This window comes from Gavia stellata, chromosome 3 (genome assembly GCF_030936135.1).
Source record: "Gavia stellata isolate bGavSte3 chromosome 3, bGavSte3.hap2, whole genome shotgun sequence".
Taxonomy (NCBI): Eukaryota; Metazoa; Chordata; class Aves; order Gaviiformes; family Gaviidae; genus Gavia; species Gavia stellata.
In genome coordinates, this window is record NC_082596.1 from 90,600,082 (window position 1) to 90,625,501 (window position 25,420).

The 25,420-nt window shown below is 42.4% G+C and overlaps 1 protein-coding gene across 1 annotated transcript in view; it reads left to right on the forward strand.

Moving 5' to 3' along the window:
* The first annotated feature begins 418 nt into the window (after nt 1-418).
* The window catches only part of CDH20 (cadherin 20), a 37,512-nt gene continuing 12,510 nt past the window's right edge, over nt 419-25,420 (forward strand). Inside the window, exons 1-7 of the mRNA XM_059815705.1 lie at nt 419-661; nt 7,886-8,180; nt 9,886-10,005; nt 13,551-13,718; nt 15,600-15,787; nt 20,746-20,999; nt 24,523-24,659. Of these exons, the coding sequence (XP_059671688.1) occupies nt 419-661; nt 7,886-8,180; nt 9,886-10,005; nt 13,551-13,718; nt 15,600-15,787; nt 20,746-20,999; nt 24,523-24,659 (1,405 nt within the window). The remainder of the gene's footprint in view (nt 662-7,885; nt 8,181-9,885; nt 10,006-13,550; nt 13,719-15,599; nt 15,788-20,745; nt 21,000-24,522; nt 24,660-25,420) is intronic.

Below are 25,420 nucleotides of genomic sequence, written 5' to 3' on the forward strand. Positions count from 1 at the left end.
TTCTAAAGAGTATGTACTTAACTCATGCCAATCAATACCATGAAGCAACACTACAGCTAAGTTAGCAAAGTCGAGAACTCTTACTTATTGACTAAACCCTGACGATTCTTGTATCTAAGGCTCCAGTTCTGCAGCTTATATGGTAATAGTATTCCTAGTTTCAGAAGGTGTACATCCTGATTTTATATTTTTATATAGAAGATTAGATATTTTATAGCATATTTGCCTATTGCGGAAACTCTTTTACCTTGGAGAAAAAAACATCCTCCTATGAATTTCCTTTAACTTTACAGGAGACTGCCATTCTCAGAACCAGAATCTCTCTTGGATGTTTCAAAGGACTACACACAGGGCCTACTTTCTTCTCAAGGGACCTAAGACACTGTGTTTTGACTTTTAAGTCAGCCCTAGTATACGGATGTGGACTTCAGGTAGAATGAGCAATGCAAAGAACTTGCTTGGACTTGGCGTCTCCTTGTATTTTTGGGGACTGATGGATCTTACTACAACTGTGCTGTCAGGAAGTGCCAGGCCCCTCACTGAAGGGCAAGAAGACAACCTGTCAGAGAAGCTACATCAGCGTATGAAGCGGAGCTGGGTGTGGAACCAGTTCTTCGTTCTGGAGGAGTACACGGGAACTGACCCTCTCTACGTCGGGAAGGTAAGACCTGCACCAGGAGGATATCTGGCAGAGTCTATATGTCTGCGTATCTGCGGATCATGGTGAAACACAGGAATTTTCCCTAAGTGTGTTTACCTTCTTTCTGGCAATGAATTTATCCACATTAATTTCACTTCTGCTCCCAAGAGCTTTTGACCAGTGTCACTTTCATTTGGGAAGAATTTCTGTTTCAAGGGGCTGTCAATATATTTGCCCATTTCAAAGAGACCTGCTGCACCAACCATCATCTGTAATTGAGGTACTGTTAGAAAATCTGCTGTGATCTTTCTAGGGACTCCTACAATATCAAGGCAAAGCAAGGTTATATCTTGACATATGAGGATTAGGAAAGAAAGGAAGAGTTTGTGATCATGCTTCTGTCTGTAATCAAGTCAGCTGGAAGCTGAAATTCACAATCAGATTAAATAGCCAGTTTCTCTTGAAAACTGACATTTCCTTGTTTGTTTTCTGCAAATCTGTAGGGTCAGAGTATCTTCTTGCTTACCACAGCTTGACTCAGGTTAATTCTGTGGACTACAGAGAAGTTGCTCCAGATCTAGAAGGGTAAAGGGACAGCTCCAACCATGAAGGGTCCTATTTTTGGATCCCTTATACCCCAAGAACCTACATATGAGTACAGATAAGTGTAAAATGGATCCCTAAGCCCACCCCATCTACTTGGTAGTATTTTGCATTCACTTTTCCGTAGCTCCTTGAGGAACAAGCTGATGGAAATCAGACCAGTGATGTCTGCCATCACAATCTGCCTCACTATAACCGGCCTCCTTTTTCGGTTTTCTGACTGTTTTTAAAGAATCTGAACTGCTTAAAGTATTGACCTTGTTATTCAACGGGTTATGGTCAACACCAAGTTTGCTTCTAGTCTACACCAAAGTGACAAATCTGGAAAAAGTGGGGAGGAGAGGAGTTAGTGTGCTTAAATGTTTGAACAATACAATTAAGATTTTACATGCCTAGAATATCAGATACTGCTATGATAAGTGCAGACTACATATAGGTAGATATGAAAAATTAAGAACTAAGAAAGGATGTCAGAAAACAATTCCTTCAGATTTCATTGCTTATTTTTATGTGATCAAGGCTCCTTCTTTCCTTCCAAGCTATCCATCTGCAGAAAGAAAAAAAAAAAAGAATCACATATCCAGAGGCCCATTTTGGACTTGTATTTATCATTCTACAACCCCATAGAGCTAAACTGTGCCCTCAGTCACACCAGTATAAATCAAAATGAATCCACAGGCTTCAAAAGACCTCCTCCTGATTTATCCCTGTGTGACTGACAGCAAGATTTGCTCTCCTTCCTCCCACAGCAATGGCATTGCTAGTGATTGCTGCCAAATGACACCTCATTAGTCTTCATTCATCTCTGCACCTAGCTTTTCAGCTCTTGATATCTCTATTGATTAAAGAAATTAATATTTGGTTTCATGCAATTCCCAGCTTTGGAACAAGAGCCAGACATACTATTTCACATACTTGGTTTCATCTGAAATGACTCCAGACTTGCACTGTGAGCTGAATTTCAGCTAAAACAAGTACTGGAAGCCACTGACTCCTCTTTGTTTTAGACTTGATTGTGTCATTAGGAGCGCAAAAACTTGGTGCAGTCAGCAGTGCTCTTGAGCTCCGCTGAACAGGGGAAAGCAGAGATGACTCTTCATGGTCTGTGTCCACCACACAAAGGCCCAAGCTGCCATGAATGAGCTCTCTCCCGGACTGCCTACGCCACGGCTGTGATAGCATAGGGGTGTGCAAGGGCTAATTAGCTCCCACAGTTAACAGGGCAAATTAGCCCCACGCACTGCTGACGTGGCTGGATCGCTCTGAAGGCCACCTAGCTCTGCACTGCTCCGCGCAGACCAGACACCAGGAAACTGCTGCCAAAATGGGTCTCTGGGGGTCAAACATTTCATCTCCTCCCTTCCCTGAACTGGGTGCAGAGCAGCCAGCCAAGCAGTGGGATGAATGCAGTGGGAGCTGCCACGAGGGAAAGGCTTCCCCTCGTCTCACAGAGCCAAAGGCACAGGCTCTCAGAAGCTGCAGCCCACCACGATCCTTCGCCCCGCCTGCGTTCGTGCTGCCGGTGTCTTAGGGATCCTTAGGAAAGGGGTCAGCAGGGGATAGGCTGTGGGCTGAATTAATTGTTCTGGCAGGACAGAAATTTTTCAGCCCGAGTGACCCCAGGCTGACTCAGAAATAGCTCTGGAAGGGCTTGGCGGAGCGGGGCGGAGGTGCATAAGGACTCCCAGCCTCCTGCTCACTGATAGCACCAGCCCTCCGAACAGCCCTGGGTCCCACATGCCTGGCCAGGCAGAGCCTCTTCTAACTGATACCACCCGTGACACCCTGAAACATCCTGCTAGCCAGGCCTTGCTTTTATCCATCTCCTTTCTCCAAGCCCGTGTCAGAAGGAGAAAGAGCGCAAAGCATAGATCTAGTTGTATTTACTTCATACTCTAAAGGCTTCCCATAAGAGAGGGGCTTTTCTGATGCTCTTGTACAGCTCTTTCTGGCTAGCTATGGATGACTCAAGCAACCTAAAAAGCACCTTGACTTGAACCAGGCTTGCCTAGTATGATTTTCAAGGCTGCTATGAAAAATGTACTTTCCTACGTAACTGTAAGGCAAGAGGCAAAATATCTTCTGGACAGGAAAATGAAAAGAAGCTTCCTGAAGCGAAGTCAGTACAATTTTTGCTTTTCTCCAGTGCTCATGATCCTAATTTAAAGTATTTTAGCTTCAGAGGGTTACTGGTCCTGTCACAGATAAATACGAGGCTTCAACTTTCCTAGAGGTAGCCGTTATTGGCTAATAGGATGAATTAGGGAAACCAAAGCTCCCATGTTTGCTGTGGCAGGTGTTTTCCACATTCATCCAGCAGCCTAAACTGCGTCAGTAATTGAACTGGGGACAGAATCACAGAATCACTAAGGTTGGAAAAGACCTGTAAGATCATGACAGACTCACCACTTTGCCATGTTGGAGACCCCCTAACCCTGTTTCAAAGGAAAGAGGCATTTGAAGCGCAGCAGCTGAATGAGTGAATAAAATGCATCCTTTCTACAAACTATCACTGCAGATCAACGAAACTCACTCACACATCCTCACAAAAATCCCCTGCAGGTGCTACCTCCCTGGAGGTAGAGAAAGGAGAGCATGTCAAGGATGGAGTCACAGCCCGGTTAGCAGAGCTGTGCGAGTCCTTCCCTGAGATGCCCCCAGCAGCACCACTCTTTTCCACATGCCCTTTGCTGGCAGTGTGTCGTTCAGATGCAGATATAGCCCTCTTAATCTTCTGTACTATCCTCATCAAAAGAAGCAACCCAGGTTGACATGGTTAACAATTTCTCAGAAGTTATCGGCTTCATTCCTCCTATAGTCCATTCTTTAATATGGAGGAGAAAGTACAAATTAATTCCTTCTACTGCCGTGTCAGCCACATGGCAGCACAGTTTATGGCACCACCCATAAAACAAAGCTAATTGAAATCTGGATCACCTTTCCAACACAGTGACTTCTACATACACCCCAAACTGCTGCATTCTGATACTGGGTTTGTCATTGCAATGGTATGAGCTCCAGTCCCTTCAGACACCAAATTCTTCCAGATTTATTGCAGTCTGGAAGTATTAAGTCTTTTATGCTCTTTTTTGCTTTGTCTAGAAAAAGCAGGTTATACAAGAAGTGGCAAAAGTGCTGCTAGCATTACTTACTGCCTAGCCTTGGTTGAGACCCAATGCTTTTAACAAACTACAGTTAGACAGAGATCCTCTTGTACTCCCAAATTCTTATTACTGTGCCATGTTCATTCCTTGTTTGCTCCCTACACAACTGCATTCATTCCAAATGGGGCTTTGGACAGAAGGTGTAATTTAACCCATGAGTTTGATTCAGTATCTTCTTCTAAGTCTTTTGAACTTTCCAGAACACCTTCTGCTATTTTAAAAGATGCTTTCTTCTTTCATTTTTTCTTTTTCTTTTTTCTTTTTCTTTTCCTTTTTCCTTTTTTCTTTTCCTTTTTCCTTTTCCTTTTCCTTTTTCTTTTTCTTTTTTCTTTTTCTTTTTATTTTTATTTTTATTTTTTTTTCTTTTTCTTTTTCTTTTTCTTTTTCTTTTTCTTTTTCTTTTTCTTTTTCTTTTTCTTTTTCTTTTTCCTTTTTCTTTTTCTCTTTCTTTTTCCTTTTCTTTTTCTTTTTCTTTTTCTTTTTCCTTTTCTTTTTCTTTTTCTTTTTCTTTTTCTTTTTTTTTTTCCTTTTTCTTTTTCTCTTTTTCTGTTTCTTTTTCTTTTTCTTTTTCTTTCATTTTTTCTTTTTCTTTTTTCTTTTTCTTTTCCTTTTTCCTTTTTCTTTTCCTTTTTTCTTTTCCTTTTTCCTTTTCCTTTTCCTTTTCCTTTTCCTTTTCCTTTTCCTTTTCCTTTTCCTTTTCCTTTTTCTTTTTCTTTTTCTTTTTCTCTTTTTCTGTTTCTTTTTCTTTTTCTTTTTCTTTTTCCTTTTTCTTTTTCTCTTTCTTTTTCCTTTTCCTTTTCCTTTTCCTTTTCCTTTTCCTTTTCCTTTTCCTTTTCCTTTTCTTTTTCTCTTTTTCTTTTTTCATTTTCATTTTTGATTTTCTTTACCTTCGCCTCTTTCTTTTATAATTTTTTTTCTTTGCCTTTTCTTTGACTTTGAATTTGACAATTTCTTTCTTTTTCTTTCCTTTTTCATATTTAATGAGGACTTGTTGATGTTCCAAAACACATTTTCTCCCATCAGGCCCAGCTCTAATTCCCCAGTCAGGTCTAGCATCTGTATCTGTCTCAGCAGCTGCATTCTCTCACTGATGCACTAAAACAAATGCCCAAGCTGTAGCTTACCAGTTCTGAACCAATTCAAAAAGCTATAATAGTGTCCTCCTTCTGGAAGCATCCTGTTTACTAGCTCCTACTGTGATAATCTCTGAGTTACGAGTCTTTAGGGTAAATAATGACAACCCCTGTCTTTTTTTAAATTAATCACAAGATGGTGTTTCCTGAAGATATGCCAGTTTGCAGTCCTGGTGCCTGCATGTGAATTAACACACATGGCAGTCATCTAAATTTAACTGTTTGCCACTGCCAAATTTTTCTGGGCTTGTTCTTCCTCCATTTAGCTGATACATCACCTGACAGTTGCCAGCATTCCTCCGAAGGACTGACGTCTCTCAGATGCAGTAGCCACTGCAGAGACCAGTGGCAAAACAATGAAAATAAATATCAATGACCTGACACAGTAGTTGTCACAATCTGCACCTTTAGCTCTTGCAGCCACTTTGCAGTGCTGCTGTGGCAGATGGATGTCTACCATTAACAGTCATTGTCCCAGCAGTCATTAAGAGTCGATGGGCCACCTACATACAGACCTGTCTGCAGGGTGGGATGTGCCATAGAAAACCATATAGATCCCACCTCATCTGAAATCAGTCTTACCCTAAAATCAGGACTAGGCCCAAGTTTTGTGTAGGTCATCTGCTGCACTCTGAGAAGCTAGTAAGGAAAACAACCTTCAGAGAATGAGTGTCTTCCAACCAAACCCTTCACTGGGGGAAATAGTCTTTCAGCTCCCAAGTTGGTGGGCCCATGTGCCCTAAAACAGCTGAAGAGCTGGTCCACTGGCATTAGAAATGTTTAGGTCAGATAAGCCAATTTGTCCATGTCCCTATAAAACTTTTTCCTATGTGACAAGTTATTGTATCATATTCAGTGTGGTTTTAAATAGCTCAGAGATGAGATTTCTTCTTTCTTTCTTGAGCGAATAGCCTGTAATCAAATGCATCAAGTTTGACTTCTGCTTTTCCACACTAATTATCCATTTCTATTTGGATTCTTTCTTCAAATCCTACCAATCCTGTGTTTGTATAGTCAGTTTATTATTCCAAAATTTTTCTCTCCAGTACAAATATTTACCTATGTTTGGCCCCATCCTCCACAATTATTCCCATATGTCCTTTGAGCTCACCAAAGCATTAAACATACACTTAATTCTGACCATATTTCTTGAGATAATTAGCTCATACATGCATTTTAAAATGTCCTTAACTGAATCCAGCCCACTTTCACCACTTTTTTTTATCTATTCTTTATTCATCTCTCAAAATGATAATCACACTGGAAAATGGTATTCAGACCTGAGCCATTCTTGAAAATCCCATTTTGATTATTGCACCTCAAGTCTATTGCCTACCTGTCTTTTGGGACCGAACCAATACCAGCTCTGGGCATTGGTCTTTATGCTCTATTCCTCAAAAGCATGGAAGTGTGAGCATACTGTTAAGCAACTTCATAGCATGAGTGAAATTAAGTGATTTGTTTGTCTTTTGATAGTCATTCCAGTATTTCATGGGAACCAAGTGTTTAACAGAATGGTAGTCCCCAGGATGATTTGTTTCTCTGTTTTGGATTATAATTAGCACTGCATTTACTTTTCTTCTGTTCTGTTGCATTCACAGCTATCTGTGGCTGCTCAGAACTAATTAGCAGTCATGCAATAAATCTGTTTGCTAATTCCGTAGAAAATCTGGGATGCCTCTTCATCTCTATAGCCTGCCATGGACACAATCAAATGTTCCTCGCTGCTTACCTTACCTACTGTTCGACAATAATTTTTTCCTGAAGATGTAAGGATCCAGCCTAATTTTTACTGCTAAAATTTTCATGGAAAAAAAAATTAAAATATTTCTGAATCATAGCAGTTACTGAGTAGCTCTCCCATCCTGCTTTCCCCTTGATGGCAAACAGATTTGCCTTATCTGCCCCAACATTATGCTGCCCCTGGAATATCTGACTCTTCTTAAGCCACGTAAGCAAGCACAGTCTGTTGCTTTGCTGACCTCACCTTATCCCAAGCCTAGCAGTGAGTCCTTCTCAACAGCCATTGCAACCAGGCAAAAGATAATTATTGTGTTGAGTGAGATTTCAAAAAGGCACAGAGCCTGTTCCTGTTTGGGTGTCTCTGCCTTTTCTTCTGGGACAGCTGTGGGTGCAGGAATGGGAAGACAGGAGAGGGTTTTTAATTGCAACTCTGCGATACAGACTTTACTGAGTATTTGCCTCTTTCAGCAGAACAAGTTCATTAAAAGCAGCTTGTGAGTCCCAACAGTGAGACCAAAAGCTCAGGATGCTTACATGCTTAGTGTTTTTCAGCAGCTGCTTGCCCAGCTCGTGGTCTAATTGAACCCTGTTCCTTTCCACAGCTCCACTCTGACATGGACAGGGGTGATGGTTCAATCAAATACATCCTCTCGGGAGAGGGAGCTGGCGTTGTGTTTACAATTGATGATACCACAGGGGACATTCATGCCATTCAGCGACTGGACCGGGAAGAAAGGTCGCAGTACACCCTGAGGGCACAGGCTCTGGACAGGCGAACAGGCCGGCCGATGGAACCGGAGTCAGAGTTCATCATCAAAATCCAAGACATCAATGACAATGAACCCAAGTTCCTGGATGGACCTTACGTAGCCTCTGTTCCAGAAATGTCACCTGTGGGTAAGGCAGATTTTGTGGAGCCTCTCCCCCCTATAAGCAAATTGGAGATGGTCACTAAAACATAAATTCCCTGACTCCTTGGACTCAGCTTTTGCCTCTTGCGCAGGAGCTGCAGGGCAGGAGAGCTTCCCCAGGGTGCCTGACTGCTGCAGAAGAGGGATAGGAGGCTTTGCACCACCGTCAGCTGGGCCCTCTGAAAGAAAACATGCCAAAGGAAGCAGGAGAGCTGAAAAGAGGTGTAATTTGAACATGCCATCCTCAGATAACTTGCAGTAACATAGTGCCCCTTCTCCCCCGCCATCAGATGGTAGCAACAGTAATGGCCATCAGACATCCATTACCATCCAGAAAATAACACAATTTTAGGAACCTATTCTAGTTCATACTGAGAGCTGAAATACTGTACAGGAGCCCTTGAAATCATGGAGCCATGACAACAATTCTTAGCAGCTTTGCTTCTTTTAATCCATGTAAGCCTGCACTAAACACAGTTCAGTGGATCCCAAAGTTCTGGTACCATTTGCTCTCCACTTTTAGAGACTGGGATCATGTCAAAGACAGTCCTGTTATGGCAATGCAGTCAGAACACAAACAGCAGCCTTCCTACCTACACAAGTCAGGAGAAACCATTTCCATATAACAAATGCAATAGTCACATAAAACACTATTTTTCTGGACTTTTTTCCTTTCTTTTGGAGATGCTTATTGTTTTTTGGGTCCGTGACGTCATTACAGAGATAATACCATATAAATCATACGTGCTGAAGTTACAGATAAGCTTCAGACTTCTCATTCTTCAATATTATGTTGACATAAAGCTAGAGACAAGCATCAAATACAAAAGTGCCATTCACAAATAACGTTTCTTAATGGTAACGGTTAGCTTGAATTTGGATTTATTTTCCAGTGCATATCTAGTAACACTGGATTTGCTTCTAACACAAAACATTACGTAGAAGGTTAGATACATTCATAAAGGCATTGTCTGACATTTTAAGGTGTCAAAACTCACATATATTTCAAACAGTTATGCCTTACCTTCTCCTTGTTCTTGATAAATTACATCACCTGCAAGCCATTATTAGCTCCAGAGGAAGCAGACCTTGAAAACCAATTGAAGAAAAGAAATATATGTGCATCTGTGCGGGTTCCAAAAGGCACTTCAGCAGGGTATAATCTCTAGGCCATGCAATGTAAACTGCAATCCACAGAAAGATTATCTCAGAGATACATCCCTTCACGCTCACTATTTGTGTACAATTTCCATCCCTTAGTCAACACACAGCATCCACAGGCCTGCTGCAGCAGTTCGTGATTTATGTCAGCGTAGCTATAGATCTTATTTGAGTTGCCTTTAAATAACATTTAAAATCAAGAAAAGGGGAAAAGAAGCAAGCAGTATATAACTACCAGCTCTCTGCAAACCATAACAAAGTACTGTTAGATCAGCAATTCTGTAACTGTGGTCCATAGAGCACTTGCTCTTTTATATCTTCTCATAGATGCATGATGAATTTATGCCTATTAATTCCTCTAGCGCTAATGAGATACAAGTATGAGCAATAAGTACAAGCACTATGAGCATCAAATGAAGATGTTCGGTGTGGGAAAGCTCTTGTTAGGCATTTCAATTTATTTTGAACTGTGTACTTTTCATGCCAGCTCTTTATCCCACAAGGTCTTACCTGATGGGTTTTTTTGTCAGGCACCTCTGTTATCCAGGTGACAGCGACAGATGCTGATGACCCAACCTATGGGAACAGTGCAAGAGTAGTGTACAGTATTCTCCAAGGACAACCATATTTCTCTGTGGACTCTCGGACAGGTATGTTATTTCATCAGGGAATGAGGCAGTGTGAAAACTAAAAAAGTTTCAAGCAGAAAGAAAAGGCAGTGCATCACGGCTGTGGTCAGAGAAACATATTTCTATGGCTTGGAGCCAAGATAGAGCAGCACTGTGCGAGGGTTAAAGCAAGGCTGTGGTAATGAGCTCCAGAAGAAGGACGTGCTTTCTGCAGCGATGTGTTCATCTGAATGACCATATTCTGCAGCTGGGGAGCTGGGTGGGTTTGGTGCTGTAAACGCTCTTCTTGGCTTCTATCATTGCAAAAATGTCTTCAGCAGATCGAGTTTGTAACAAGGCTTAGTGGGAAAAAAGGAATGTATGAACCAACCAGGGCTGGGAAGTGCAGGCTAAAGGATGCAGTTATCTGGAGTAGTTTTACCTAAGGGTGTTCTTGTTAATAACCTTCAATTTATCTACAGGACACTCTCTCTGTTTTGCTTGCTTTCTCTCTCTTTTTCTGTGTATATTCAAGGTTTATATCCAAAAGAGGAATCTGACAGGTTTTGACAGTTTCTAAAGGGCATCTGTAGTGCTAAGGTCAGAAATTCATGAGATGATAGTCACTGCTGAGCCTTAGGCCACAAAATAGAAAAAACACTGCATAATCTACTTCTGGAAGTTAGCAGTTCATGGAGTAGGTGCTCTAGCCAAAGACAAACTTGTATGTGGCATGTTATTTCCTCAGCTCTTTACAATATAAATAAAAGAGTAATGTTCATTTTGTAATCAGGTTATCAGCTGCAGACAAATAAGGGCATAATCATAGATTTGCTAAGTCCTGAATGATTCCTAAGAAAGCAAAGCAGCAGTTCAGGGTGAGATCCAGTACATTTTTAACAGCTAGAGCGCAACTTAGAAGATAGGCCCTTAAGTTCAAAATCATGTACTTGTTTGGTATTTAACACAGAAAAGGTCTTTTTCTCCGCTTATTGATTTCCCAGTCACTTCGACCTGCATCTCTGCACGTGTCCAGAGCAGTCTCAGCCTTCACAAGTGGGCAACAGGGCACCCGTTCAGGCTAAACCCAGTTGTGAGCCAGAAACGGTTTCCCCATCACAGGCAGAGGAATCTAACCGGCCACCCCAGTGCAAACCCACCTGCAGGTCTCGGTAACCCATAAAACGCAACTGCAGCTCTCACGTTCTTCTAAAACAGAGCTAAAGCATAAACCATCACCAGCTCCTTTATATTGATGGGTAGGGATCAAAGCACCCAATAGTGGGCAACCCATTTCAATACACTCCTCTGCTAGAAGCATTCGGGGTCCTTATCCTTCACCTCCTGAGACAACCTCTTTTTTCCACAAGCGTGCTCCTATTCTTGTTCTGTCACTGGCCTCACAGATGTTGAACGAATGTATATGTGAAGGCACAACTTCAAAGGAAAGCTGAGAGCCTCCTCCTCCCTTTTTCCAGAATACTCTCACAGCCTGTCCATGATCGTATTCCCCTAGAAGGTAAAAAAAAAAACCAAAAAACGTGGATTTAAATCCCTTCAGGCAGAGTAGGCAAAGGCCCCGGAGTCTCCCACTTCCCAAGAAACCATCTGGCTGTTACAGAAAAGAAGGACATCACCACTGCTCTTTACTACTTTTTTTAAGAGAGAGAACCTCACTCAGTTTGGTGAAAGAAATGATACCAGCACCTTTATTGTGGAAGATCTGAGGATCTGAGCCTTTCCCGTAGCCCTAAGGAATATTTTAAGGTTCGCCACCGTCCTCAGCATTTCCTTGCTGACCAGGTGCGTGCAGCAGCATCAGAGGCTCCCTGCTCAGCATGGCTGCTCCTCTGGGTCCCATTTGGAGGAGCATGAATCCCGACCTGGCTCTGAGTCCTGGTATCCTGGACTGGCCCTCCTCTAAGGACCAGAGGCCCCAAACACAGGCAAGGCAGAGCCTGGCTTTTAGGCACTGATGTCTTTTTTCAGATCTAGCCTGTTCTGTATTAAGGACAAGCCAAGAGTGGAAATTCCCTACAAAGTATTTGTGTATGGAGAAAATACTTCCCAAAATGCTAAGCATTTTCATATCTTATTTATATCCATGGGAGTTGAGCAGCCACAGCACTTCATGGGAGTCACTCAACTTTGCAGGATGAGACTCTTAAGGACTCCATGTAGCAAGATTAAAATAACGCACTGTGAATTGTTCAGTACTGGTCACTATTTCTTCCCTTCTACATACAGTGATAATTGCCAATGCAATATCTTTTTACTGCTTTTTTATTAAACCCATACATTGTCTTTCTGCTAAAAAAGACTAAATGCAGATCACTCAAGTTAATAGTGTCCTGACGTGCAAGTACTGCATGTTGAGCCATGCAACTGGGATGGTGCCTGGGGCTGACACGTATTTGCCCCCGCACAGGGGTGCACCCCAAATGTGTCACAGCGCATGTCTAGCAAGGGCCGTCGGTGCCTAGAAAGTGTCCCCTGGCAGTGCATCCCCCGGGCTGCATCACCAGCCACTGCTCCTCTCCTGCTCAGGGACCCTGGGGCGGCTGAGCAGCCCGTCGAGCGGTCGTGTTGCAAAGGAGAAAGGCGCCGGCACTCTGCGGGCAAGGAGGTGGTGAAGGCGTGAGCAGTGGGTCGCACGGGGAGGACTGGAGGTTTGACAGCCCTGAAACACCTCCGTCCTGGCAGACAGACCTGCCGAAGGGCAGGATTCAGTGGGGGCAGCAGGGTGAGAAGGAGTGCGTTCGCCAACCGACCTGACGCCCCAGGAAGGAGGAAGAGGAGCGCCCAAACCCCGACACCCGACAGGCTCGGGTGAGGCGAGGTCTGTGCCGCAGGCAGAGGCCGGGGGCTGCGGGCGCGGGCAGCGGCGGGAGCCGCTTCCCCCGCCGGCACCGGCAGCGCTGGCCGGGCCGGCTGCTCGCGGCCTCCGTGAGAGAAGTGCTGCTGCCACCTCATGTCCTCCCGCAGTAGTGTAACCGAAGGAAGGGGACGCTCTGCGGGGGGGGGGAGGGAGCAGGCTGACCACCTCCCGCCGCCCCTCCCCGCTGCGGGAGCAACCTGCCCGAGCCAGCGGTATCTCCCCAAATTCTGCTCTCGTAGCCCCCAGCGCGGGTCCCCAAGGACCCGAGCAAAGCCCGTGGGTTTACGTCAAGTTGCCTCCAGGACTGCGTGTGTAGTGACACTCCGGAAAACTCATCTTGATAGATCTTTTTACTAACCACATCACTTCCACCTTTTGGCCTAAGCAGGGCCTTAATTCAGTGTAGTGCACTCAGTTCCCAAAATGCTTTTCCACTTCCCCTGGAAGGCAACATTTTAATTTTGAACAGACAGCCTGCCCCACAGCTGATGCATTTTAACTGGGCTTCTTTAAAATTCACACCTTCTGTTAACCTAGATTTTATTTGGGTGAGTTTTACTCTACCAGGAAAGGTGAGACTGAATGCAGAGTCTGGTCTCATTCTTGACATAGGGAGTATGATGCAGGAGCAAGAGCACCCCACCTGGTTTGTGTACCCTTTAACTGCCATTTCTTTGTTCCTGAAACCCCTTTCCCCTTTCAATCTCAGGCTTAATTAGGACAGCTCTGATGAACATGGACAGAGAAGCAAAAGAATATTACGAAGTGATTATCCAGGCCAAGGATATGGGTGGACAGCTGGGAGGATTAGCTGGAACAACCACAGTCAACATCACCCTCTCTGATGTCAATGACAATCCACCCAGATTTCCACAGAGTGAGTACCCGCTGCGTCAGGACGGGCAAAAGGGGTGGCTGAGTTACACGGCTGCTGCTCTCATTACAACCATTTTCAAACTCAGGACAGTGACAATTGGAGATGGGCAGAATTTCAAATAGAAGAAGGAACTTTCCTTCAGAAAATGTCAGAATGGAGCATTCACCAGCTTGTCTTTCAGGAGAGGTTTCTGACCTCCAAAATCATCAAAACCAACACTTTTTTTAAAGGGTGGGAAATTAATTTACAGAAAAAGGAAAGAAGGAGATCTTTTGTGTTCCCAGACTTCTCATGGCCATTGCCTTTAGCTGTTAATTGCTACCCTGATTCTCTTTTCATCCTATCTCCAAAAGGATGTCTGTCAAATCAGGGACATGTGGCAGTGCTGGAAGTTGAAAAATAATTCATTCAACACTCCAGCCAGGCTGCTGCAGGGGAGCGTCTGGCAGCTGTGCTGCCAGTGTAGAGTGAGTTGTCATACAGGCTGCTCTCCAGTAAAGGTCCATCTAAACCTTGAAAAATATACAGTTAAACCCTAAGATACATAACTAAGATATGTAATGTCAATGGAATGCAAAAATAGGCAACTCCACTCATCAGAAATGTTACTTTGTATTTACAGAAGTGAATCTCAAAGCAAGATTTGCAGTATTTTGCTCTTTCTTTTTAAAATTCTTTTAGAGCAAATTTACCTACATAATTCTATATTACTGTTAAAAAATTGAAAGAAACTTTTCAGGATTGATTGAACTAAATCTTTCAAGTTACCTACTACTTTTTTTTTTTTTTTTAAAGAAAGCTGATTATTTTGGCAGTGTGGATCAGTCTCAAGCCATTTTGGCTTTGCCATTTTTCTCCTCTAGCTGAGAAATTAAAACTCCTGCAGTTCTTTTTGTTGTTGTTCTTCTTCTCCATCTGTTTCTGCATGTTGCACTGCTAAATCAAAGCACACTAAGATAAGCAAGAAGCATCAACTTCCACTTTTCTTCTTCTGTCAGAGCAACTTGTTGAACGCACCATTGCCAATCCTGTTTTGAATGTGGCATGAATTGTAACTGTTTGATATCAAAATCTTGATTAAGAAAAATGAGAATAGATCAAACCCCACCCTTGGTGTTATTCTGCCTTGTAAAGCTCAATAATTGGTGGAGTTAACAGAGAGAGTGCAGCATGGAAGGTTTGAACTTAAAGTATGGTGACAGAGAAGTATTTTAGATACAACATTTATATTTTTAAAACACGTTTTTTAAAATAGCAGCTCTCTTCTTCCCCAGGCTTGCTGCTAAGCAAACTAGTGATGCACCAAATGTGCTCAAGGCAGGGTTTGTAGGGAGAGGTAGTATATTTTAATAGAGTAACTGGTAAATTTGGAAGAAACAAGCAAGTGTCTGAGCTCTAAGAGCCTTGTTCAGGGTGGAAAAGAAGTTTATATGGACTCAAGAAAGGATTTGTGGTGCTCAAAACTTGTGTGTTTATTCCTGCTGTACAAACTGATCTAATAAAAGATGCCTGTCCTATTAAATCTGTTTCATATCCTGCTTTATATCACGGCTGCAGCAGCACTGGTGTTAATTGCCCTATTTTTCTAGTTGAAGTTCCCATTTTCAGGTATATTGCTGTTTTGAAAAGAACCCGTTGAACAAGACTGTTGATATGACAAACAACTAAATAAAACTTTCCTAGGCAATTCAGTCTAGCTGTGAATTTTAAGGGAAATCACACTGCTCTTGCAGCTTCGGGAAAGGTACTAGGGATTCCCTGCAGGTTATGCAGTATTGCGACCTGCCCTGATCTACTCTTTATATTGCTGTGCAGTTTTTGGTTCCTTTTCACGGCTTGTTTTTTGCTGCCCTCTCTCTCTCTCTTTGCTGCTTGTGCCAGAGCATTATCAGATGAGTGTACTGGAGTCTGCTCCCATCAGCTCCACTGTGGGCCGCGTGGTTGCTAAAGACCTGGACGAAGGCATTAACGCGGAGATGAAATACAGCCTTGTGGATGGAGATGGACTGGATGTCTTTGATATTAACACTGATCCTAATTACCAAGTTGGCATCATAACTGTGAGAAAGGTAGTAAAGTTTCCTTTTTATAGTAATTTATATGGCTAACAGTCCTGGTTACATTTTATGTGTGCAATATTCCCTTATGCCTGTAGTAACTTGGTTCCCATTACGTGACAATAGCCCCTTTCCTGCTATAAACCACAATTTCTTTAACATTCATTCCTAAATATGAAAGCAGATTGCATTCCTAGGAGCAACCTTTTAAAAGTGGGGACAGTATTATCATAAACATGTCTTTTCCCACCAAAGGAAGGTTCTGATTCACTATTTATCTATTTAAATATTCTCTGTAGCTTAATTATCTTACAATGCAAGAAATTAGATCAATATTTGCATTTGAACTGTACACATTTTTCACTCCGGTGTCCCACAAACAATAATAAAGCATGCCTTAGAATTATTTATAAACCAATAAAACAGAGGCAGTTTTTTTAATTGCTGCTTGAAGATCCATAAATGCTAATTAGGCTAGAAGAAGCTGTCTCTAAAATGGCAGCTGTGAAACTGCTAGTACTCTGTACCGCAGGCTATGCAGAAAGGAATAGACTATTTTGCTTAGACTCCCTGCTATAGGATATTTATTCTACAATCTTACATAAATGCTAGTAGTTCAACTCTGTTTCTAGTTATGAAATTGTAACCGTATTTCTGCCTAAGCATATTTAGTGTACTAAGAGGGAAGTTGTGTCTCCATTTAAATAGCCTGGGACTAAATTGTGCATCAAAATGGAACAAGATATGGGAGAGATTTGACCCTGCAAGCCTCTATGTACTGCAGCAAAGCATTTAAGCATGTCTGTATGGTCATCTTTCTCCAACTCTTGTTTATGCACACTAGTCCCTAAAGTTAAGCATGTGCTTAAGTGCTTTGCTGGAATGAAATAGATGTTGAATGCAAACTCTAATGAAATTTTTTCACTCATTTATTGATGAAATAAAATGGTTTCTCTGGAGTAAATATGTCAATAAGCTTGATTTTTGTTAATATTAATACAGTTTTACTGTATTAATTTACAGTATTTAATACAGTTCATTTATGTCAGGAGGAGGAGTTATAAAAATTTATGGCATCAATCATACCAGATATGTACTGGCATCTGGTACGTACTATTCAATTAATCTACTGTACATAAATGTTTGTAAAATTTGATATATGGCTGTAGGTTTTTGTAACGTGATGATTATCAATAGTCAAATATTAGGAAAGCTGTCCTTTGGATCCACTCAACCAAAAAAAAAAAAAAATCAACTCTTATTGATAGAAAAGGATATCAGAATGGGGGGAAGGAAAGAGAGAGAGAATTTCTAAATCCAGAGAGAAAGCGAAACTTTCCTTTTCATTTTTCTAGACAGATTTCCCAAACAAAATAACTAGCACTGCTATCACGGGCATCAGAAAGACCACTGCTTGTGGTCTTGTGGCCACTTATCTCAGCCCATTAATTCCACAAAATGTTGAGTGCCTCCTGATGAATTACAGCTCCTTCAAAGCTCTCTGCCTGTGAGGCTGATACTCACCCCAGTGACAGCCTCCTCCTTCCCCCTGCCTTTGCTTTCGCGCTGCCCATAGTAGGCAGGGTGGTGGGTTACCCAGGGAGCCCCGTGCTGCCCTCCTGCCTGGCCACTGCCCGGCAGTCACTTTCTCACAGCTGCTCCTGCTAAATCCTGCCTGCACAGCACACCCCTCAGTGCCTGTCTCAGCACCAGGGGAAGAAGAAAGAGGACAAGGAGAGGTTTCCATGGGGGTGCCTCTCCCCTCAGCTGTGTTTTGCAGCATGCTCGGTTCGCAGGAGAAGGCAACCTGCTTGCCCACCCTATGGGACCGGTGTTGGAAAGAGGCTTGAATGCACCTGCGGAAGACAAATCTGATGAGGGGGGCAGTGGTGTTGAGGCATTGGCATGTGAGAGGATCAGGAGGGAAAGCCACGGTTGACGATGAAGGAGTCCAAGGCAAACTGAGGGGGTCTGAACACAGGAGCATCAAAAATGTTATGGCCTAGCACACTTGTTTGATTTTTCTCATTTTTCTAACTTGATCATTCTATGTGATTATGCCTTTTCATAATGTAGTTGGGTTTTATACCTATTAAGTGTTTCTGTGATTTAACTGCTCTTTTTATAACAGCTTTTCAGTGTACATAACGATACTTCTCATGCAGTTTTTTTCACATGAGAAACCATGAAATATAATGGCCTCTTTCTTAGTGTATGTTTAGGCAGCTTTGCATTGCATATTCCTTGCCAGATGAACAGTAAGAGTTGCTTGATCATGTCAATATATTTTATTGCTATTTTTACAATGCATAAATATGCAACTGGTAGACTATAATGACTCTGCAGTAATGGGTAATATGTTTCTAGATCTAGCTAAATCCTGTCTGACAAGTGCTACGCCTGCAGTAGTCGCTGGTTTACCAGGTGGAACTAAGGGCAACAGGAGCAAGTTTCAGGTCATCTGTTTGTACCTGCTGCCACAGGTTGCGCAGCTCATACTATATTGCTGCACAGCAACCTCCAATAATACTGGTCCGTCATCTCACCAGCACAAGAAAACCAGTTCCCATTCCAGTCTTTATTCCTCACCCACATGTACTAAATGCTAAATGAATTTTAGTTTCATATAATTTCAAGAACTCCAGTATTCCATCAGGAATTCCTATGCAGGACATCTGTACTGGTAATTTTACTGTGAAAGCGTGAGCTTCTGTATGTCACTGCAATGTTTCCGCTTCTGAAGAAAGAAGCTGTTGTGGCAGTACACAAGTACTGAAGCCTTCACTGAATTCAGGGGGTGTTTTGAGGCCCGTAGTATATACTCCTGCCATACCTGAGCATGTGAAACTTCTGCTGATGTTGCTTAAACTCATACACATCTCATGGCTGCAGAACTGGCCAGCTGCACTATTGAGCAAGGCAGAAAAGAGATAGGTTATGACTGGCCAAGGAGGACTTCACTGCTACAGTAAGGATCTTTGCACCTTTGACTTCCAGTTGCTTTGGCATCCTCCTTCTTCTCTATTTTCCTGCCCACCTCCTTGTCCCAGTCTGGTGGTAGGTCTTCAAAAAGAAAGAGCTGAATAGGAAAAGAAAAGCTGTTGGATCGGAACAGCAGTGATCTTACTGGGGTCTGAATGAACAAAGGCTGTGTGTGGCAGTTCCACACATGACGCTCAAATCCCTGTGTATGAATAAAGCCACACATTTTGAAACCCATTCATGTGACAAAAATGAGTATGTCCCACTGGGTGACCCTGACAATTGGGCCATTTCTTTCCTGGTACAAAGTTTGACTTGCTCAGGATCTGTGCCAGCTAAGGGGGTCCATTTGTGCTGGTTTTCAGCATTATAACTCCCCAGATGATACAAGTAAATGGTTGTGACCATTTTACCACAGCGGGATTGCTTGTAACTTCTAACTGCAACTTGGGAAGTATGACTGCATCCTCTGTAAGGTATACTTCATCTGGTGAAAAGTTATTGTATGTTTTGGAATGATCCTTCCAGACTGTCATTCTGTTTGTCAGATGCTTTTAGTCATCTCTTATTGAGACTGGTTAATTGCACGTTAAATACAGAACTCTCCACTTAGGTCTAAGCTGGTTTTGGAGAGGCCCTATTTTCTTCAGAGATCTGTGAAAAGAAGGGGAAAGGGAGATGAAAAAAATATTTATTGAGAAGTTCAGTGCCAGCATCCATTATTTCTATATCCATGGTCACCAAATAAGTAGTTTTATCTAGAAAGAAAATCAAATTCATGAAACTATTAACAGAGGAAGCTGCCCGCCCTTTATCCATTATCCCAGGAAAGAAAGAAGAAAGAAAAGGAAAGGAAAGGAAAGGAAAGGAAAGGAAAGGAAAGGAAAGGAAAGGAAAGGAAAGGAAAGGAAAGGAAAGGAAAGGAAAGGAAAGGAAAGGAAAGGAAAGGAAAGGAAAGGAAAGGAAAGGAAAGGAAAGGAAAGGAAAGGAAAGGAAAGGAAAGGAAAGGAAAGGAAAGGAAAGGAAAGGAAAGGAAAGGAAAGGAAAGGAAAGGAAAGGAAAGGAAAGGAAAGGAAAGGAAAGGAAAGGAAAGGAAGAAAAGGAGAAAAGAAAAGAGCCATTCCCACTCCCTGTTTCAAATAATACTTGGGTATTTAATACAAAGTGGAAGGGCTCCTGCAGGAAGAGGTCAGGGGTAGCCCATAGTGCTTTGAAATGAAACTATTCTCTAGGCAGGGAGGAGATTCAAATCCTAGCATTCAGCACACCTAGACTGTGAACCTGTGTTTAGGACACTTACTGAGGAGTTGAAAAACCCCACTTCTAGAAAGGATGGACTACTGATACAAACTGGAGCAGGATTCCGCAAGAGAGGCTGACTGCGTCCCCTGCTCCCACTGGAGTCCTTTAGCAGCTTGGCAGATATGCTCTGGAGACAAGAGTCTGATCTCACCAGGGAGAAAAGAGGATGCTAACTGGGACTTCCACCTCGTGTGTGAGCATCCTCATCACTGCCACCAGGACCCATTTTTGAGGAACTGACTCTTCATATCTTTACCTTATTTTCAGGTGTTCCCATACTGTCTGTTTCAGCCTTTTTTTTTCCCAGAGTGGAATGAAACACACTGTGTGAATCACAACATAATGGATGTGCAGCCGCTGTTATTTTCATTTCAGCAAGAAGAATGAAAGAATATGTATTCTGAAGTAATCTGCAAATACCCGTCCTAGCTTTTTCAGTTCAGCTGTCAAAAAAAAAAAAAAAAAAAAGAAAAAATACATAGACAGTGTCATTCCTAATAGTACAGTCACTTGATGCTTTGTCTCCATCTGCAAATATTTATCTTTGTCGCTCTTATGATTAAAAATCATGGTAAAGATTTATATTTAAATATCAGAGGGCATCTTTTACTTCTGTAAATTAAAATTCTATGGCCTAAATCATATGACTCAGTGTGCCTAATGTTAGATACAATTTTTCTCATCAGCCTTTAAGTTTTGAGAGCAAGAAAAGCTACACCTTGAAAGTAGAGGGTGCCAACCCCCACCTGGAAATGCAGTTCCTGAACCTGGGTCCCTTCCGAGACACGACCACCGTCCACATCAGCGTGGAGGATGTGGATGAACCTCCTGTGTTCGAGTCCAGCTTCTACTTCGTGGAAGTCCCTGAGGATGTGGAGATTGGAACCACCATACAGATCGTTTCTGCCAAGGACCCGGATGTGACCAACAACTCCATCAGGTCTGTCCTCTCTTTGCATGTTCCCCCAGGAGCGCTCCCTGGTATGTCCGGTTAGTGGGGTGGTGATGGGGCTGAAACAGCACTGGTGGGAGGGACTGCCTCTTTTTAGCCTGTGGTAGTCATCAATGGGTTTAGTCAAACCAGTTCTCATACACTGAGGGGCTCTGCTACGACTGTCAAAGCAATGCAGGAGCTCACCCTTGCCTTTTCTGTAGTATGGAGAACATCTGCATCTAGCATTGCAGCGAACTGGTCAGGCATGTCCTGACAGCGTACATTAAAAACAAACCCCAGACTCTCGTGCCTTTGCTGGCACAAAACCTGACAGCATCGCTGAGAATCTGCTGCCTTACTGAGGGGAAGGTAATCAACTCGCTTCTCCTTTCTCCCCCTTCTGTTTCAAAGCCTGCCTTTGTCAACAGCTCAAATACACACCTACTTTTGGAGTAGATTGAATACATACTAATAAATATTCATGAACCACTAAATTAGATAATGTCTGGTCAAAGCTGCAGAGCTAGATATTCCCATAAGGAGTTAAGAAAGGTAAGGGTGTATTTACAGCCATGGGAGCTTTGTAGCTGCAACTCAGCGAGGACCCAAAGGAGCAGATTTGTGCAATCACAGCGCTCTTTTCCATAGTGGCTGCCAAGTCAGCCCAGATTATCAGAGAAGACTGTTTTTCTCCGAGGCCAGCCCACATACTAATTTCCATAACCTGTAGAAGCTCCAGGTGATGCAAGTTAATAATCCCAGCAGGTTGGCTGCTTCTCTCATCTGAGAAACACTTTGGGTGTTGAGCGGCTGTTTGCCTAACTTTGTGTCAGTCCAGCTTCTGAATTGCCTGCATTCAGGGCCAGTCCTGGGAAATACAGGAGGGCGTCGAAACATTGAGTATTTGGAATTTTTGAAGAAACTGAAATCTATATGAGCAACTCTGTGGGCTTCAGCTAGGAAATCTGAGCAGACACAAAGCCTGTTCTTCTTAATGATATTGCTTTCTGTGTTGCTGCTCTAATTATTTTTTTCATCTCTGCTACCTTAATATACCAATCTTTCTACCTACATTATACGGTTATCATACTTCTCATGACATAGTCTCAAATTCTTCAATAAAGCTATTATACTGTCTGCATCACAATTTCATTACCCTAAACTTTTTTCCACTCACATCCTATTTTGCTGATTACTGTCTAGAATTATCCAAACACTGCAGTGCAAACAGCTTTGTGCTAATCTGCTTAAAATAGTGTAAGAATAATTCTGTGGACTATCAGAGGCTAGAAGTGTTCATTGTTATTTTTAATGAGGTTTTTCTTAGTTTTCTTCAGAGCTTTCCAGTGACTACCCTTGATGAGACAGAACTCTATAAAGCACAGAATGCATCACCAAAGATATATTAAAAAAAAAAAACCAAAACAAAACAGTTGCAATTATGCACAGACTCCTTTGTAACTCTGTTCCTTACCGACTTTCTTCCTCTTTTTCTTCCCATCTTCCTCCCTTCCCACTTTCCTTTCTTTCCTCCCTCCTTCCCTCCTTCCTCCCCGACACCTTGTACGTACAAACGTAAATGGGGTAGAGGAAACAGGGGAAAAAAAAGAATAAATAACTTTTTCAATGCTATCTAAAATGCAAATGTTAAGTATTGGTTCTCCTTGCCTCTTATGTGGTCTCCTCCATCCGTGCCAGCTCTGTGTAGTATCAGTCTGGCAATGCTTTAGGCTTCCTCTCCATTCACTTTGCACAGGGCAAGGCAAGATAAGAAAAACAAAATCCCAGATACATGTTTTGTTACATGAGATGAAATCCAACTGAAATTAAAACTGTGATCTGACCCCTCCTTTTGCCATTTTTTCAAGAATGGAAAAGCCAGGACACATTTCAGAAGAGCTCACTAAACATGGGGGAACTCTCAAATCCTCATTTTCCCAGTGTCCAGTATCTGGACTCCCACACTGTGAAATTCTCATGATTGGAAATATGCCATGATTGGTTTTAAGCAATTCAGGAAGATTACCTAGAGAGTACAGTGGAAACAAGTGTGAAGGAGCACCTGTTATCAGCAGGAGAACTTATGTGGAGAATCCAAAGACTCTACCTGTGTCTCTTGACACCAGTGATTAATACTGCACCACTAATCACAAGGCCATATTCAATTTCAGACACTCATTGGCTTTAAACTGACAGAAATCCTTTTTATACCCCTCATACAAGAATAATTATTATAGCAAAATATAGCAACACTCATATTTGTTTCCTAAATAAATCACATGCCTCAAAAATCTCTTTATTTAAGAAGAAATGGGAAGGACTGCAAAGGAAAGGGAAGCAAACCTGCCATCCCATCCTCTTTGATTTTTCTGAAAAAAAGTGTAAAAGAATTTCCCAACAACATAGCTCAATAGTATTTTATATCCCAGTTTAGTAAGTGCCTATATAAAGATCAGGCTGGCATGCTTGTTCCAGTGAATGCATTTGTGCTGAAAGGAGAACATTCAGAAGAACGAGACCTGTTCAGCAGCCATTATGACTAATGCTTTCAATTCCCATCAACTTCGAAGAAAGAACCAACAAAAATGAGAATTAGTCTGGGCTCTGTTCTAGGCTGTGGCATTTACATAGGCTCATGTGTGTTTTTTGCCAAAGGATCTCTTACCATGCTAACATACCTAGCTAGGAAGGCAACTCATACAAACTGCTGTTGAGAGCAAGGTGATGCATATGAAGGGTATTGAGTATTTTACACACCCTGAAAAATAGTCCTTCTGAGTACAGCGGTGACAGCTGTCAATCAGCTGCCTCCCTGCCCGAGTTTTCTGGCCTGCAGGTACCACCACACTTCCTTGCTCACGGGTGCAAGAAGCTTGTTCCCAGCATTAAACTGACATGATAGTGGCCAGGCAGGTTCAGTAATTATGATGAATCAATCTCACAGAGGGAGCTGTTTTTCTGGCTGAATGCTATGAGAAATCCAGTCATCATCCCTCTTGCATTGACATGGCTCAATCAGTAGAACAGTCCAAGATGCAGGTGGAATTTATTCCCCGGAAGGAAGAGAGAATACAAAAGCATGAGGAAGGGAACGGGTCTTCCTCATCTGCCTAGATGCCCAGAGAATGAGCTGATGTAAAGTCATTTTCATGCTGTCTGAATTGTGCCCAAGGAGAGGGCATAATTATTTTGCTTAGAAAAAGAAATTGCGCTCCTGAGAGATTTCTTCTGTAAAGCAGATGTTCCTGTGCTGAGCTGTGCCTTGCTTTGAGGTTTCTTCCTCTAAATCTTCCTGTCTTCCAGCTCCATCAAAGTAGTACTCACCGTTAAGTGCCATCAGCCACATGAACTCCTAGTTTTTTGAGCATCTCACTCTGTACCTATACAAGTCAAAGTAGCACATAACTAGGTTGTGGAAGAATGTGGATCTGCTGTGTATGACAGTATTCCCATTGCTGGGGTACTTTGTTGGCTATAACACACAGTTTTCACAAGGGTTGCATAGTATTTTTAATATGTACTCTTGCAGATACTCGATTGACAGAAGCAGTGATCCAGGGCGGTTCTTTTATGTTGACATTACATCAGGAGCACTGATGACTGCAAGACCTCTTGACCGGGAGGACGTTTCTTGGCACAACATCACTGTGCTGGCCGTGGAGCTGAGTAAGGAGAATGCAGACTGTACATAGATTAAAGAGATACAATAGACAAAGGAGGCTGAGAGACCTGAATTCAGCAATTCACGTGTTCTTATGCACTGAGTGGGAAGCCGTATTAACTGAATTACTCTTCTGACATCAACAAGCAAATACTGCATTTTATTTATTTTTTATGCCTCTTTTCACAGGGTGGTGGGAGGAGTAGAGGCTGGCAATTAAATGCAGAGTGCTGCTTTCTCAATTCATTAGTATTCCAGGGATTTATTTAAAACTCTTCCTGATGTGTTTCTGCAAGAGCTCTATCTCTCCAGAAGGGCTAGGCAGCTAAAGCAGATGCTGCAAAGGCTGCACAGCTGCCAGAGCTGCCAGTCCTAGCTGGGAGGATTGCCTGGTGCAGGGACTGGTAGGCAGCAATGATCTTACACTGCTAGGTCACTGGTTGAAATCTCGTCTGGTTCAGCAGCAAGTAAATGTCATCACCATCTGCTTGCTGCATAAATAATTTGGGCCAGAGTGCTTCGGGATCTTCTAGTATGCTGAACACGTTATGCTTTTGGGTTTTACAATGAGCTAAAACTCAGCTCAGGATTCATCCATGCCAGGTATTTACCAAGGCTATGAGAACAAGGAGGTGCTGATTATTGCGTAGTGTCAGTATGAAAAATTTAGCTGAATTTGAAATACTAACAGATGTGAGCTTCATAAAGAAACTCAGGATATATAAGCAAATAAAATAAAAGGTTCACCCGATCTTCACCTGAAATC